This window comes from Leucoraja erinacea, chromosome 7 (assembly GCF_028641065.1).
Source record: "Leucoraja erinacea ecotype New England chromosome 7, Leri_hhj_1, whole genome shotgun sequence".
Classification (NCBI taxonomy): Eukaryota; Metazoa; Chordata; class Chondrichthyes; order Rajiformes; family Rajidae; genus Leucoraja; species Leucoraja erinaceus.
The window spans coordinates 56,347,426-56,361,356 of record NC_073383.1 but is presented as its reverse complement, the minus strand read 5'-3'; the positions used below and the strand labels follow the sequence as shown (position 1 = coordinate 56,361,356).

Here is a 13,931-nt window from a genome sequence, read left to right as displayed (position 1 = left end):
GTTTGATTTTTTTTTTAACTCGGGAGAGCTCTTGGAATGAACTCGTACCGTGGGACAGGGCTATTAGTCATATGTATTGAACAGACCAAGTAAGAATGCTAGATGTCCATCCGCAATGAACATCAGTGAACCAGATAGGTTGTGGTTATTGCAAATACTGGTTTATTTTATTCCAGATTTCATTCTGCATTTGAATTCAAGTCACAGGGTTGCAAGATCAGTAATATGTCACTGCTGGACCTAGAAATCAGAATACATTCAGTCAGCAACAAGCTGTTATTGAGGAACACATATTCAGCAATAACCCAAGATAGACACAAAATGCTGGGGTAACTCAGCGGGACAGGCAGCATCTCTGGAGAGAAGGAATGGGTGATGTTTTGGGTCGATACCCTTCTTCAGACTGACATCAGTGGGAGGGAGATACATAGAAAATAAAGTGTAAATGTGAAAACAGTTCAAAGGGAATGGAGATCAAGGAAAATGTAGAATAGATCTTGTTAGCTGGGAGAAGGTAACAACAAAGCAAACAGAGATAAAATGTAGTCAGACAGTAAGATTGGAGAACTAATATATAATGGTATATGGACACACTGATCTGTTTTGTAGTAAATGCCTACTATGTTCTGTGTGCTGAAGCAAAGCAAGAATTTCATTGTCCTATCATGGACACATGACAATAAACTCACTTGAACTTGAAAGAACTGGGAAGGTGGAGGGATGGAGAGAGAGGGAAAGCGAGGGTTACTTGATGTTAGAGAAGTCCAATGTTCATACCGCTGGGGTACAATGAGAGTTCAGCAATAACCTGCTCACTGATGCCTAGATTATACCATGACTATTATTCTTCAGACTCTCTCATTGCTTTGGACCATTTCTGGACCAAAGAGCTGAATTGCAGAGGTGTAATAGAGTGACTGCCATTGTCATCAAGGCAACATTTTACCAAGTGTGACATCGAGGAGCCTTGGTAACATTCAAATCAACAGGCATCAAAGCAAATGGATTGGCTGGAGACCTACCTTGTAAGAAAAAATGGTTATGATGTGTGATTTATTTATGGATTTGGGAGGTGCTATGAGACTAGCCTGTACAAATAACATTTTTAAAACTATAAACACTATGAATCATCCAGCCCCAGGGCATCTTTGCAGTTGTTCATCAGAGTGGTGTTCTCAGCTCAACCTCTTCTGCATGTTCAGCAATCAACTTTACTCCATCATAAGGTTAGAAATTGAAAGATTTGTGATTGCACAATGTTCAATTTCAATCCCAGAGCAGATTATGTTTACATTGAAACCTTACTTAGACACATTTCAGCATGAGCCAAAAAGTGGTAAGTAACATTTGTACCACAAAATTGCTAATCATTGACCATTTCCAATACGAGAATGTCCAACCACCAACCCTCAACAGTCAATGGAGTTACTAAAGATAGACTCAAAATATTGGAGTAATACAACAGGTAAGGCAGCATCTCAGGAGACAGGGTATACATGACATCTTAGGAAAAAATAGAAAACTATCACCTTTTCCTTTTCTCCAGAAATGCTGCCTGACCCGCTGAGTTACTCCAGTATTTTTGAGTCTATCCTTGGTAACTCCACTGACTTCAGAAGAAGGGTATCGACCCAAAATGCCACCTATTCCTTTTCTCCAGAGATGCTGCCTGATCTGTTGAGTTACTCTAGCATTTTGAGTCTATCTTTGGTGTAAACCAGCATCTGCAGTTCCTTCCTACACTATGGAGTTACCAAGGTCGGCTTCTTCATCGTCAATATCATGGGGCACCCATCATTGACCAGATATGCCATTGAATCAATTACATGATCCAATTACTTGAGTACTATTATTACAAGAACATGTCAGGGGTTGAGTATCCTGCAGCAGCTGACTCTTCTCCTCTAACCCCCAAATCTTTCCTCACGATATGTCAAGAATAAGATGGTACATTCTCCACTTACCCAGCCAAATGCAGCTCCAATTAACTCCTAAAACGTTTGACTTCAAATAGCTTATTTATTTCAAGCCCCATCCACCATCTAAATATTAATTCACTCCACCACTTACCCACAGTTTGTGTAGGAAGGAACAGAATTTACCAACTTCAAAATCCACTCCAGTTATGTGTCTAGGTTACTTGCACAGCACTACCCAAATTCACAATTACTAACTACCCTCATGAAGAACAAGGATTTGAGGTGTGTGTGAACACCAACATCTTTAGGTTACTAAACTACCCTGACATTGTTGCTTCTTCATTGTCTCTGTCTTTATAGTTCAATTATACTTCTTTGTCATGTCTATCTAGGCAATGTCAAAAATTGTTCCAGGTCCCGACCCGAAACGTTACCCATTGGAAACGTTACCCAATGTTGGAGCCCCACAGGGAACGGTTCAGGCCCCGTTCCTCTTCACCCTGTATACAGCAGACTTTAACTATAAGTCTTGACACATGCCACATACAGAAATAACCGATGATACAGCGATTGTGGCATGTGTAAGGAACGGGCAGGAGGAGGAATACAGGAACTTGACCAGTTCCTTTTGTGCCTGGAGTGAAGAGAACTGTTTCATCCTGAACACAACTAAGACTAAATAGATGGTGGTTAACTTTGGCAGGTCCAAGCTCCCCCTCAGCCGGTCAACGTTGCAGGGGCTGACATTGAGGTGGTGCAGACATATAAATACCTTGGAGTGCACCTTGATAACAAACTGGACTGGTCTGTCAACTCTGACTCCCTCTACAAAGAAGGCCAGAGCAGACTCTTTTTCCTCAGAAGGCTCAAATCCTTCAATGTGTGTAGTGAAATGCTGCACATGTTTTACAACATTGTGGTTGCAAGTGTTATTTTCTACGCTGTTGTCTGCTGGGGCAACAGCATTAGTGCAAAAAACAACAAGAAGCTGATCAAACTGGTTAAACGAGCTAGCTCAGTGCTGGAGGGGAGAGTAGACTCTGGGATGGATGTGCTTGAGAGGCGTATGAGGCACAAGGTGCAGGTCATCCTGAAAAACCCCGGGCATCCCCTCCATGTAATTCTGGAGAGTCAAAAGAGCACTCGGAACAACAACTGGTTCCTCTCCCTGCCCTGTAGAACGGAGCGGTTCAGGAGATCCTTCACCCCTGCAGCCATTAGATTTTATAATTCAGACCGCTAGGCTGTAGGGGGATGCATTTTGCAATTTTTAATTTTTAATTGTTAAATATTGGTCTTTTTAAGTATTTATTGCTCTCATGTAGTGTCCACATTGTATTCTATGTATTTTCTGTCTGCGTTCGTTTTGAATCTGTGGGTTTGTTGGTTGGGGGCTTCTGGACATCTGAATTTCCCTGAGGGGATCAATAAACTATTTATTATTATTTTATTATTATTATTATTATTATTCCTTCTCTTCAGAGATGCTACCTGCCCCGCTGCGTTACTCCAGCTTTTTGTGTCTATCTTCATTGCTTAACTGATTTTGATAGCCTTGTGCCTTTACCAGTCGCCGATGCCCGTGTTACAGGGAATAATTCTGCAGGGCCCGGGTTACAGGTCATTATTCTGCAGGGCCCGGGTTAAGGGCATTATTCTGCAGGGCCCGGGTTACAGGGCATTATTCTGCAGGGCCCGGGTTACAGGGCATTATTCTGCAGGGCCCGGGTTACAGGGCATTATTCTGCAGGGCCCGGGTTAAGGGCATTATTCTGCAGGGTCCGTGTTAAGGGCATTATTCTGCACGGCCCTTGCTACAGGGCATTATTCTGCAGGGCCCGGGTTATGGGCATTATTCTGCAGGGCCCATGTTACAGGGCATTATTCTGCAGGGCCCGTTCTACAGGGCATTATTCTGCAGGGCCCGGGTTAAGGGCATTATTCTGCAGGGCCCGGGTTACAGGGCATTATTCTGCAGGGCCCGTATTAAGGGCATTATTATGCAGGGCCCGGGTTACAGGGCATTATTATGCAGGGTCCAGTGTTAAGGGCATTATTCTGCAGGGCCCGTATTAAGGGCATTATGATGCAGGGCATTATTCTGCAGGGCCCCTGCTAAAGGGCATTATTCTGCAGGGCCCGGGTTAAGGGCATTATTCTGCAGGGCCCGTGTTAAGGGCATTATTCTGCAAGGGCATTATTCTGCAGGGCCCGGGTTAAGGGCATTATTCTGCAGGGCCCGGGTTAAGGGCATTATTCTGCAGGGCCCGTGTTAAGGGCATTATTCTGCAGGGCCCGTGTTAAGGGCATTATTCTGCAGGGCCCGGGTTAAGGGCATTATTCTGCAGGGCCCGTGTTAAGGGCATTATTCTGCAGGGCCCGGGTTAAGGGCATTATTCTGCAGGGCCCGTGTTAAGGGCATTATTCTGCAGGGCCCGGGTTAAGGGCATTATTCTGCAGGGCCCGTGTTAAGGGCATTATTCTGCAGGGCCCGTGTTAAGGGCATTATTCTGCAGGGCCCGGGTTAAGGGCATTATTCTGCAGGGCCCGGGTTAAGGGCATTATTCTGCAGGGCCCGGGTTAAGGGCATTATTCTGCAGGGCCCGTGTTAAGGGCATTATTCTGCAGGGCCCGGGTTAAGGGCATTATTCTGCAGGGCCCGGGTTAAGGGCATTATTCTGCAGGGCCCGGGTTAAGGGCATTATTCTGCAGGGCCGGTGCTGCCGCCCGGATCCAACAGCGCGGGTCCCTGTTGCACCCGGAGCAGGATTGGCGTGCAGGCAGCCACTTCCTGTCTGTATCGACTGCTCGGAGGGACAGAGTTCGAGCCACATTTTTACAGTCGTTAAAAAAAGGTTGATTTAAAAAGGAATCGCCACCATGACGAAGGAACAGGGCGCGGGGTAAGGACTAAATCTGGAAATGTAGCCATCAACTCGCAAAGCGCGACAGAGCCTCCCGTTTTGCTGGTGTTGCATCATCTCTGCAGGACTTTCCTGCCCCAGGCCTCAACTTAACCCCCTCCCCCGGTCCATTCCTCTCACACCCTCCCTCCTGGGTCTTTGCTTTCCCCCTTCTCCCCGGGCATTTCAACCTCCCTTGCTCCGGGCTTTTCGTATCCGCACGCCCTTCTACGGCCCCCATTACCCCCCTCTCCCCCCCCCCCCCCCCCCATCACCCCCCCCTTTCCCCATCATCCCCCCCCCCATCACCCCCCCCCCTTTTCCCCATCACCCCCCCTTTTCCCCCATCCCCCCCCCTTTCCCCATCACCCCCCCTCACCCCCCCCCCCCCCTCTTCCCCATCACCCCCCCTTTCCCCCTCACCCCCCTTTTCCCCATCACCCCCCCCCTTCCCCCATCACCCCCCCCTTTCCCATCACCCCCCCCTTTCCCCATCACCCCCCCCCCCCTTTCCCCATCACCCCCTTTTTCCCCCCCCCTTTCCCCATCACCCCCCTTTTCCCCATCACCCCCCTTTCCCCCTCACCCCCCCTTTCCCCATTTCCCCCCACCCCCCCTTTCCCCATCACCCCCCCCCCCCCTTTCCCCCCCTTTCCCCCTTTCCCCATCACCCCTCACCCTCCCCCCCCTTTCCCCCCCTCACCCCCTTTTCCCCATCACCCCCCCCTTTCCCCATCACCCCCCTTTCCCCATCACCCCCCTTCCGCATAATCAACTCAATTGCTTCCTTTCTTGTTCTGTTGTTCACACACTATTGACACAGTCCCAGTTCTAGTTCAATTCATTAAATCCCTGTCCCACGGTACGAGTTCATTCCAAGAGCTCTCCCGAGTTTGCCTTGATTCGAACTCGGACATTTACGGTAATAGCCATTCGTCAGTACTCGGGACTCTCGTGGACATTTTTCAACATGTTGAAACATCTTCACGAGTCTTCCCGTGCTTACCTGCCGTTAGCAAGTCTTCTCGAGTACCTGCCGTTAGCTTACGAGCCGCTAAGAGACGTCCCCGAGCTCCGACGTACCTACTATGTTCATTCTCCGTGCTTACCACGAGTTTGATTTTTTTTTTAAACTCGGGAGAGCTCTTGTAATGTACTCGTACTGTGAAACAGGGCTATTAATCTGCAATTATGAGAAAGAATTTATTAGTAGCAAGATGGATTCAACAGTGGCTGAATGGGAGATGCCAGAGAGTAATGGTGGATGGTTATTTGTCAGGTTGGAGGCCAGTGACTAGTGGAGTGCCACAGGGATCTGTGTTGAGTCCACTGTTGTTTGTCATGTACATCAATGACCTGGATGATGTTGTGGTAAATTGGATTAGTAAGTATGCAGATGATACTAAGATAGGTGGGGTTGTGGATAATGAAGTAGATTTTCAAAGTCTACAGAGAGATTTATGCCAGTTGGAAGAGTGGGCTGAAAGATGGCAGATGTAGTTTAATGCTGATAAGTGTGAGGTGCTATATCTTGGCAGGACAAATCAAAATAGGACGTACATGGTAAATGGTAGGGAATTGAAGAATGCAGGTGAACAGAGGGATCTGGGAATAACTGTGCACAGTTCCCTGAAAGTGGAATCTCATGTAGATAGGGTGGTAAAGAAAACTTTTGGTGTGCTGGCCTTTATAAATCAGAGCATTGAGTATAGAAGTTGGGATGTAATGTTAAAATTGTACAAGGCATTGGTGAGGCCAATTTTGGAGTATGGTGTACAATTTTGGTCGCCTAATTATAGGAAGGATGTCAACAAAATAGAGAGAGTACAGAAGAGATTTACTAGAATGTTGCCTGGGTTTCAGCAACTAAGTTACAGAGAAAGGTTGAACAAGTTAGGGCTTTATTCTTTGGAGCGCAGAAGGTTAAGGGGGGACTTGATAGAGGTCTTTAAAATGATGAGAGGGATAGACAGAGTTGACGTGGATAAGCTTTTCCCACTGAGAGTAGGGAAGATTCAAACAAGGGGACATGACGTGAATTAAGGGACAGATGTTTAGGGGTAACATGAGGGGGAACGTCTTTACTCAGAGAGTGGTGGCTGTGTGGAATGAGCTTCCAGTGAAGGTGGCGGAGGCAGGTTCGTTTTTATCATTTAAAAATAAATTGGATAGTTATATGGACGGGAAAGGTATGGAGGGTTATGGTCTGAGCGCAGGTGTATGGGACTAGGAGAATACGTGTTCGCATGGACTAGAAGGGTCGAGATGGCCTGTTTCCATGCTGTAATTGTTATATGGTTATTATATAGTTATATTTTCATTTAATCAATGTGTTTGCTACGAGAATAAGAAAATAGTACTTGTGTTTGAAACATTTACTTATCTTTATTCATAATTTATGTTTTAAAATATATTTAATCTGAGGAACGGGCTTGCCAGGTAGTGGGAGAGCGGGTGTAACAGCGAGAGAGAGCGGGTAGATGCAAGTCGGAGATGGGGAGAGACTGGACCAGCAGAGAGACTTTCTCGGCAGCTGAGCTGCTGTGTGTGTATAGACCTGCATTTCATCCGTGGTCAGGATCGAACCCTGGTCTCCGGCGCTGCAAGCTCTATTGAATTGCTACTGGACTGTCCCCGTCCCCAACCCGAGTGGCCCCCCATCCTTGTCCAGGGGAGGCCAGAGATGTCAGGGGTGACCCTGGACTGACAGGGCACCGGCCCGGAGCAGTGGTGGCCCCAGACTTCAACTCAGCTACAACTGCCGAGGAACCTGTTCCCTGATGGGCCGGGGTCCATCAGCTGCGCCTCTCGCCTTATCCAGTGGCTGTCGATTAACCCCCTCAGTGATGGCGAAAGCCAAGCACCAGTCATCAACGGGGATGCACGCAAAATGCTGGAGTAATTCAGCGGGACAGGCAGCACCTTTGGAGAAAAGGAATAGGGGACGTTTCGGTTTGAGACCCTTCTCCAGAGATGTTGCCTGACCCGCTGAGTTACTGCAGCATTTTATCTGTATCCTAATTCATGACTGGTATTCGGCTTTCGCCAACACTGAGGGGGTTAACCGACAGCCACTGGATAAGATGAGAGGTGCAGCTGGCGGTCCCCGGCCCGTCGGGGAACAGGTTCCTCGGTAGTTGGAGGTGAGTTGAGCTGGGGTTAGCGCTTCTTCTCCACGCTGGCTGTAAGTCTGGGGCCGCCACTGCTCCGGGCCAGTGTCGCGCCAGTCCAGGGTCACCCTGGACATCTCCGGCCGCCCCCGGACAGGGATGGGACACTCGGGGTGGGGACGGGGATGGGAGTGAGACTCCGTTCGCAAATCTGCCTCCTGGGGTTATACACGGGAGGGGTGCGTGGTTCGCCCCTGTATTAAAACCCGGGAGGGCAGCCAGAGTGAGAATGGAACCCATACACACAGGCTGAGGGGGACTGGACCGTTATTCATTAGATTGTCACTGTTGAGATTTCTGTATGGACCAGTGGCGAAGGGAGAAATAGTGTCACTAACTCCAGGAGCAATTCAACAGCACTTGCAGCGCCGGAGACCCGTTTCGATCCTGACTACGGATGAAACGCAGGTCTGTATACATGCAGCAACTCAGCTGCCGAGAATGTTTTTCTCGAGTGACCTATGACCTGGGCATGCGCAGTCAGAATACCGAACTCGCTTATTGGTACATGTGACAATAAACTGACCTTGAAACTGGATCTGGATGTAGTACGCTGAAAAGCTCTAGGTAGAGCATCACTCAACTGGTTGTAACGCTATTTCAATTGGGAACTGGAGAACTACTTCAACGCTCCATTTGGTATTTTTAGCTTATAGTAACAAAAAATAACCCTATTGCTATTAAATGTAATAAACTTTGGTATTGCAAGTCTGCAACTCTCTAGCCACTAGACATCTTTCTTCCATTGACACAATTGTCTTTAAAACACTATTTTCCATAATGCACCTTTTGCGTGCTCCCAGAACTGTGTAATAGATAGTGCATTTTAGTTGATGGTACGGTGGAAAACTGCTGACTATCTGCTGTGTTGTGCTTAGTTAGTTGCTCACTTTTTTGTTGCAACATAGAAATCGGGAATTAACTCGAGTTTTTGGAAATGTAGGTTGCATTTAGGTGAGAAGAGGAAAGTTTAAAGGAGATTTAAGAGGCAGGGGTTTTTTTTTGCAGGTAGCCTGGAATGCGCTGTCAGGGGAGGTGACGGAAGCAGATATGATAGCAAAATTTAAGAGACATTTGACAGACTGAACAGACAGAAAATGGGGCTAGATAGACGATGCCCAGGCATATGTGCAGTTTAAAATGGCATCATACATTGTGGGCTGAAGGGCCTGTTCCTTTGCTGTTTTATGTTCTATCAAAGGTGGCATAATAGTGGTAGAGCTGCAGCTTCACAGTGCCAGAGACCGGGGTTCAAACCTGACCTCGGGTGCTATGGTTTCTTCCCACATTCCAAAAGTGTGTAAGTTTGTAGGTTGATTTGCCTCTGTAAATTGCCCCTAGTATGTAGTGGGATAACTAATGTGAACAGGTGATCAATGGTCAATGTAGACTCAGTGGGCCGAAGAGCCTGTTTCCATGCTGTATCTCTAAACTAAAAAGTGCTGGCAGATCTTATCTCCTGCCCCAGTGGTGGACTGAGTCTAGGGAAGGACCACAGATGTATCAAGGTGAGATTCTTTGTATTTGGCTGTGAAGAATCTCACCTGGTACATCTAAAGCCAAGGAACCAGATGCACTTCATATTTGGCTCTTTTGCTTTGAGTCGGCGGTAGCTGCTGTATGTAAGGCAACCCCATTGTTTGAATGTAGTTGTAGACATTATTTGATTGGTAAGACCAGGTAACTTTTGGTTTGGCTTAGAGATGTAGCATTCAAGTAGGCCCTTCGGCCCACCGAGTCCACGCCAAACATCGATTGCCCGTTCACTCTAGTTCGAATTTCTAGTCCCTACACATTCAGGGCAATTTACAGAAGCCAATTAACCTACAATTTAAATAAAAGTATTAAAACAAATTACTTGTACATTTTATCAGCGACATTTAAAAAATGTTCAAAGGCCTTAGACAGCAATGAACTACTAAAAGATCATAAGCATATTCTGGAGGTATGGGTTTGTGATCTGCCACCTGAGATTCCCTCGACATCAGTTGAACTACATGTTGGAGAAATCAGAAGTGAATGCAAGTAAACTGAGTTCAGTGAGACCCTCTCTCACCGCTCTCCTCTGAGATTCCTACCACCCGCCTTTTCCCATCCCCAATTCCCGCTCCTTCTTTCAGTTTGAAGAAGGGTTCCGACCCAAAACGTCACCCATCCTTTTTCTCCAGAGATACTACCTGACCCGCTGAACTACTCCAGCACCTTGTGTCTATCTTCAGTATAAAGTAGCAAGTGCAGTTCCTTCCTACATATTTTGATTGCTCCACTGCAAAATCTCCTCAAGGTTGCCTACTTTGAAGAAGTTCTCCTTCGCTCTTCGACGGGAGTTCTGTGAGACATCTCTCACTGCTCCCCCTCTGATTCCTACTGCTGGCCCTTTCCTACCTCCCAGTCCCTCCCCCCTTCCTCACTCTACTTTCAGTCTGAAGAAGGGTTCCGATCTGAAACGTCACCCATCCTATTTCACTAGAGATGCTGCCTGATCCGTTCATTTACTCCAGCACTTTGTGTCTATCAACAAAAATAATTGAATGTTTTAAGTTGGTCTTTGGAGATGATGCGTTTACTTTTGATAAATAAACTGAAATTTTCATGTCCTGATTGTACCTGACTAGAACAAGTAGTGCGAAAGTACACAAGTACTGAGTTATTAATATAAAATGACTCGCTTGAAACTCCAACTTCCTTACTCTAACTTGTTAGCAGTGGTTGCGATTTAATGTCACATGGTAGAGGCGGTGCTTTAGTTATGTTTAAGAAGGAACTGCAGATGCTGGAAAGCCCAAGGTAAACAAAAATGTTGGATAAACTCAGCGGGTGTGGCAGCATCTATGGGGCAAAGGAAATAGGCAACGTTTCGGGTCTGACGAAGGGTTTCGGCCCGAAACGTTGCCTATTTCCTTCGCTCCATAGACGCTGAGTTTCTCCAGCATTTTTGTCTACCTGCGGCTTTAGTTATACTCTCTATTTAAAAAAAAAAAAAATCTATTCATATTGATAAATTCCAGTCACACGCACACCCAGTTTCTCGCAAATGCTGCATTCACAAATGTCTTGGGGCAGACTTGATCTCCATTAAACATGGATATGATCATGTTAATTCTGAGCTGGTCTGGGCACAGTCTCTCTGCAGGTCTTTCCTCAGAGACCTCTGTTGGCTGTTTCAATGGTTGATGTTTGGGATTACTATCTCATGTGATTTCCTACACAATTAAAATATGGCCATATCGAAAAAAAAAAGTATTTTTGGAGAAAAGGAATTTTGGAGCTGGAAGGCCAGAATTTCCTGTTCAGCTGCATTTTTTTCATTGCTAAGCAGTTGGCAATGCTTGTGTTTGTACAGTATAGCAACACAAAAAAGCAAGGATGTGCCTGTCACTTTCCTGAACATCACTTGGTGTATCCAGCTGCATTTTAACTTTATTACAATATTTTAATTGCCGTCATGATTCATGATACAATCCTGTTTATTATCAATACGATGCATTAGATCCACTTTGATACTGTTTCTACTTATTATGTACATTAAACATATTTCAATGATTTAATGATGCTCTATTGTCACGTATACTTAGGTACTGTGAAATTCTTCATACAAAGCACAATGCAAAGAGTCGCTAAATATCTGGCGCTGGCTAAGTTACAAAAGTACTCATTAATAAAAGACCATCTTTGTTCTCACATTTTAGAACCAGGGTCCTGGGGTTTCTATACACTAGATGATTTGGACAGAGAAGGTAAATTATTGCCTTCCTTCCTCTAAAGTAACCAGTGGATAGAAGTATGCAATTTCAGTTGAACTATGCAAGTTTTCAAGACCCACAGATTATTTGATTTGGACAAAAGAGCTAAAACGCATTATTGTCCTTCCTCCAAAGTAATCTACTTGGCCTATTATAGAGAAATTAATTATCCAAAATGGACCTGTTCTTAACTAATGGCATGAATATTTGATTGCTTTTGGTATTTACTGTTATGAACATAAATGATAATAATATTATCAATCTAATGCTATGACATGGTTCTTACTCATATTTTCAATCTCATGCTATGACATGGCTCTTACTCATTTTGGAAAGGATTCCATATTGGCATTTTGCCGACTTCTGATAGTGGATTTTATAATTTTTCATGCTTTGGCTGAAAGTGTTACGTGAAGGAAATCCCTGTAAGGATTTCCTATTTACCAGAGGAAATGTTTGAAGCTGACTTTTCTGTATTGTCCCACCATTCAAAAACGCTGCAGGTGTAGCCATTCACAATCTTAAACAGCTGGACTTTGAAGTAAACAGTTGATTTTAATTTTGGCTTTGCATGTATTTGAACCAGGATTGTGACAATGCCAGTAAATGTTATCCTTATACTGAATTAAATCTGGATGGATTCCCACACAAAAGTTGCTTGTTTAACACTACCACCAAACATTACATAATAATCTCCATTGGCAATTTGTTAATTTAAACATTTAAGCTACGTCAGTCAAGGCAAAGACCGCTTAGATTTCCCAATGTACAAATTGATTTTCTTTTTAAATGATGATATTTCCATCCAGCCCCACTCCACGCCTCAGTGTTCTCTACTGTGGCTTAAACAGACTTGGATTTCTTGATCTCTTTGTAGCTCAGAGGTTCATTGTTGGGTATGAGATGGGTGCCATTACGACCTTGTGATCCCAAGAATTATCCCATGGATGATTGTGTTAAAATATGGGGGAGCATTTGATAGCTCTGGGCTCTTACTGGAGTTAGAATGATATTGGGGGGGGGGGAATCTCACTGAAACCTACCAAATTTTGAAAGGCCTAGATAGAGTGGATGTGGAGAGGATGTTTCCAGTAGTGGGAGAGTCCAAAGAGCACAGCCTTAGTATAAAAGTATGTACCTTTAGTATAGAGATGAGGAGAAATATCTTTAGTCAGAGGGTGGTGAATTTGTGGAATTCATTTCCATAGATGGCTGTGGAGGCCAAGTCGTTGGAAATGTTTAAAGCGGAGATCGATATGTTCTTGATTAATAAGAGTGCCAAAGGAAGGAGAATGGGGTTGAGAGGGAGAAATAGATCAGCCTTGATCAAATGGCAGAGCTGACTTGATGGACCAAATTGCCTAATTGGGTTCCCATGTCGTATGGTGTTGTTGTGTGTAACCAAATATCCTTTTTCTTATCTTCACCAGTTACAGACTACAGTTTCACCGATGCATCAATATCAATAAACTACTCTCTAAATTGGAGACATGCATTTGTTTTCTACCTCCAATTTATTTATCTGTCAATAACGTTATCATCATCCACCTATCAATAATACTTGGCACATTAGCTCAATTTCGTAATCTTTCACGGATTACGGAGCTCAGTATCACCAGTCATCGCAACACATAAGTCACAATGTAAAGGTCAGCGCTAATACCACCCACGTCATGTAAGCAAAAAGAAAACCTGATAATCCAATTGCAATCACTTCTATCAGTTCCATCTTCAATATTAATGGTAAACTTTGACAGATTTTGGTGTCAAATTACTGGTGAAACTGAATAGCAAATGCTTCTGCATTAATTCTGTGAGTGGAACTAATTACTTTCCTCTTCAAAGCACTTAGTTTACATACGGTGGATAAATAGGATACTTTGTAACAAGTTTGCCAATCAGTTTCATTATATGCCTATCGTGCTATGTTTTTTCTATGTATGACCAAATGCTATGTGATATCAATTCAAAAGTGTTCTGAACGCTAAATTAATATTCTTAAAGTTCCTTTCGTGCAAGGCTTAAAGAAATTGCCAGATTTCCAAGGAGGTGTCACCCTCCAACCCCACAGAATCCATTAAATGTTGATCACACATAATGTGGATCTTGACGGACGGTGTTCAATGGCCTGTGATTCAGAACATGAAGGTTGAAAATATTGTCTTAGTAGACAATTAGCACTGGATTTGGTTGGGG

At 44.8% G+C, this 13,931-nt stretch overlaps 1 protein-coding gene across 2 annotated transcripts in view; it reads left to right on the top strand.

Annotated features, from left to right (window-relative positions):
- Positions 1 to 4,705: 4,705 nt before the first annotated feature.
- dars1 (aspartyl-tRNA synthetase 1) overlaps positions 4,706 to 13,931 on the top strand; it is a 55,558-nt gene continuing 46,332 nt past the window's right edge. For both annotated transcript variants that reach the window (XM_055638647.1, XM_055638648.1), the window contains exon 1: positions 4,706 to 4,822. In XM_055638647.1, coding sequence (XP_055494622.1) covers positions 4,800 to 4,822 — 23 coding nt within the window. In that variant the 5' untranslated portion in view covers positions 4,706 to 4,799. The remainder of the gene's footprint in view (positions 4,823 to 13,931) is intronic.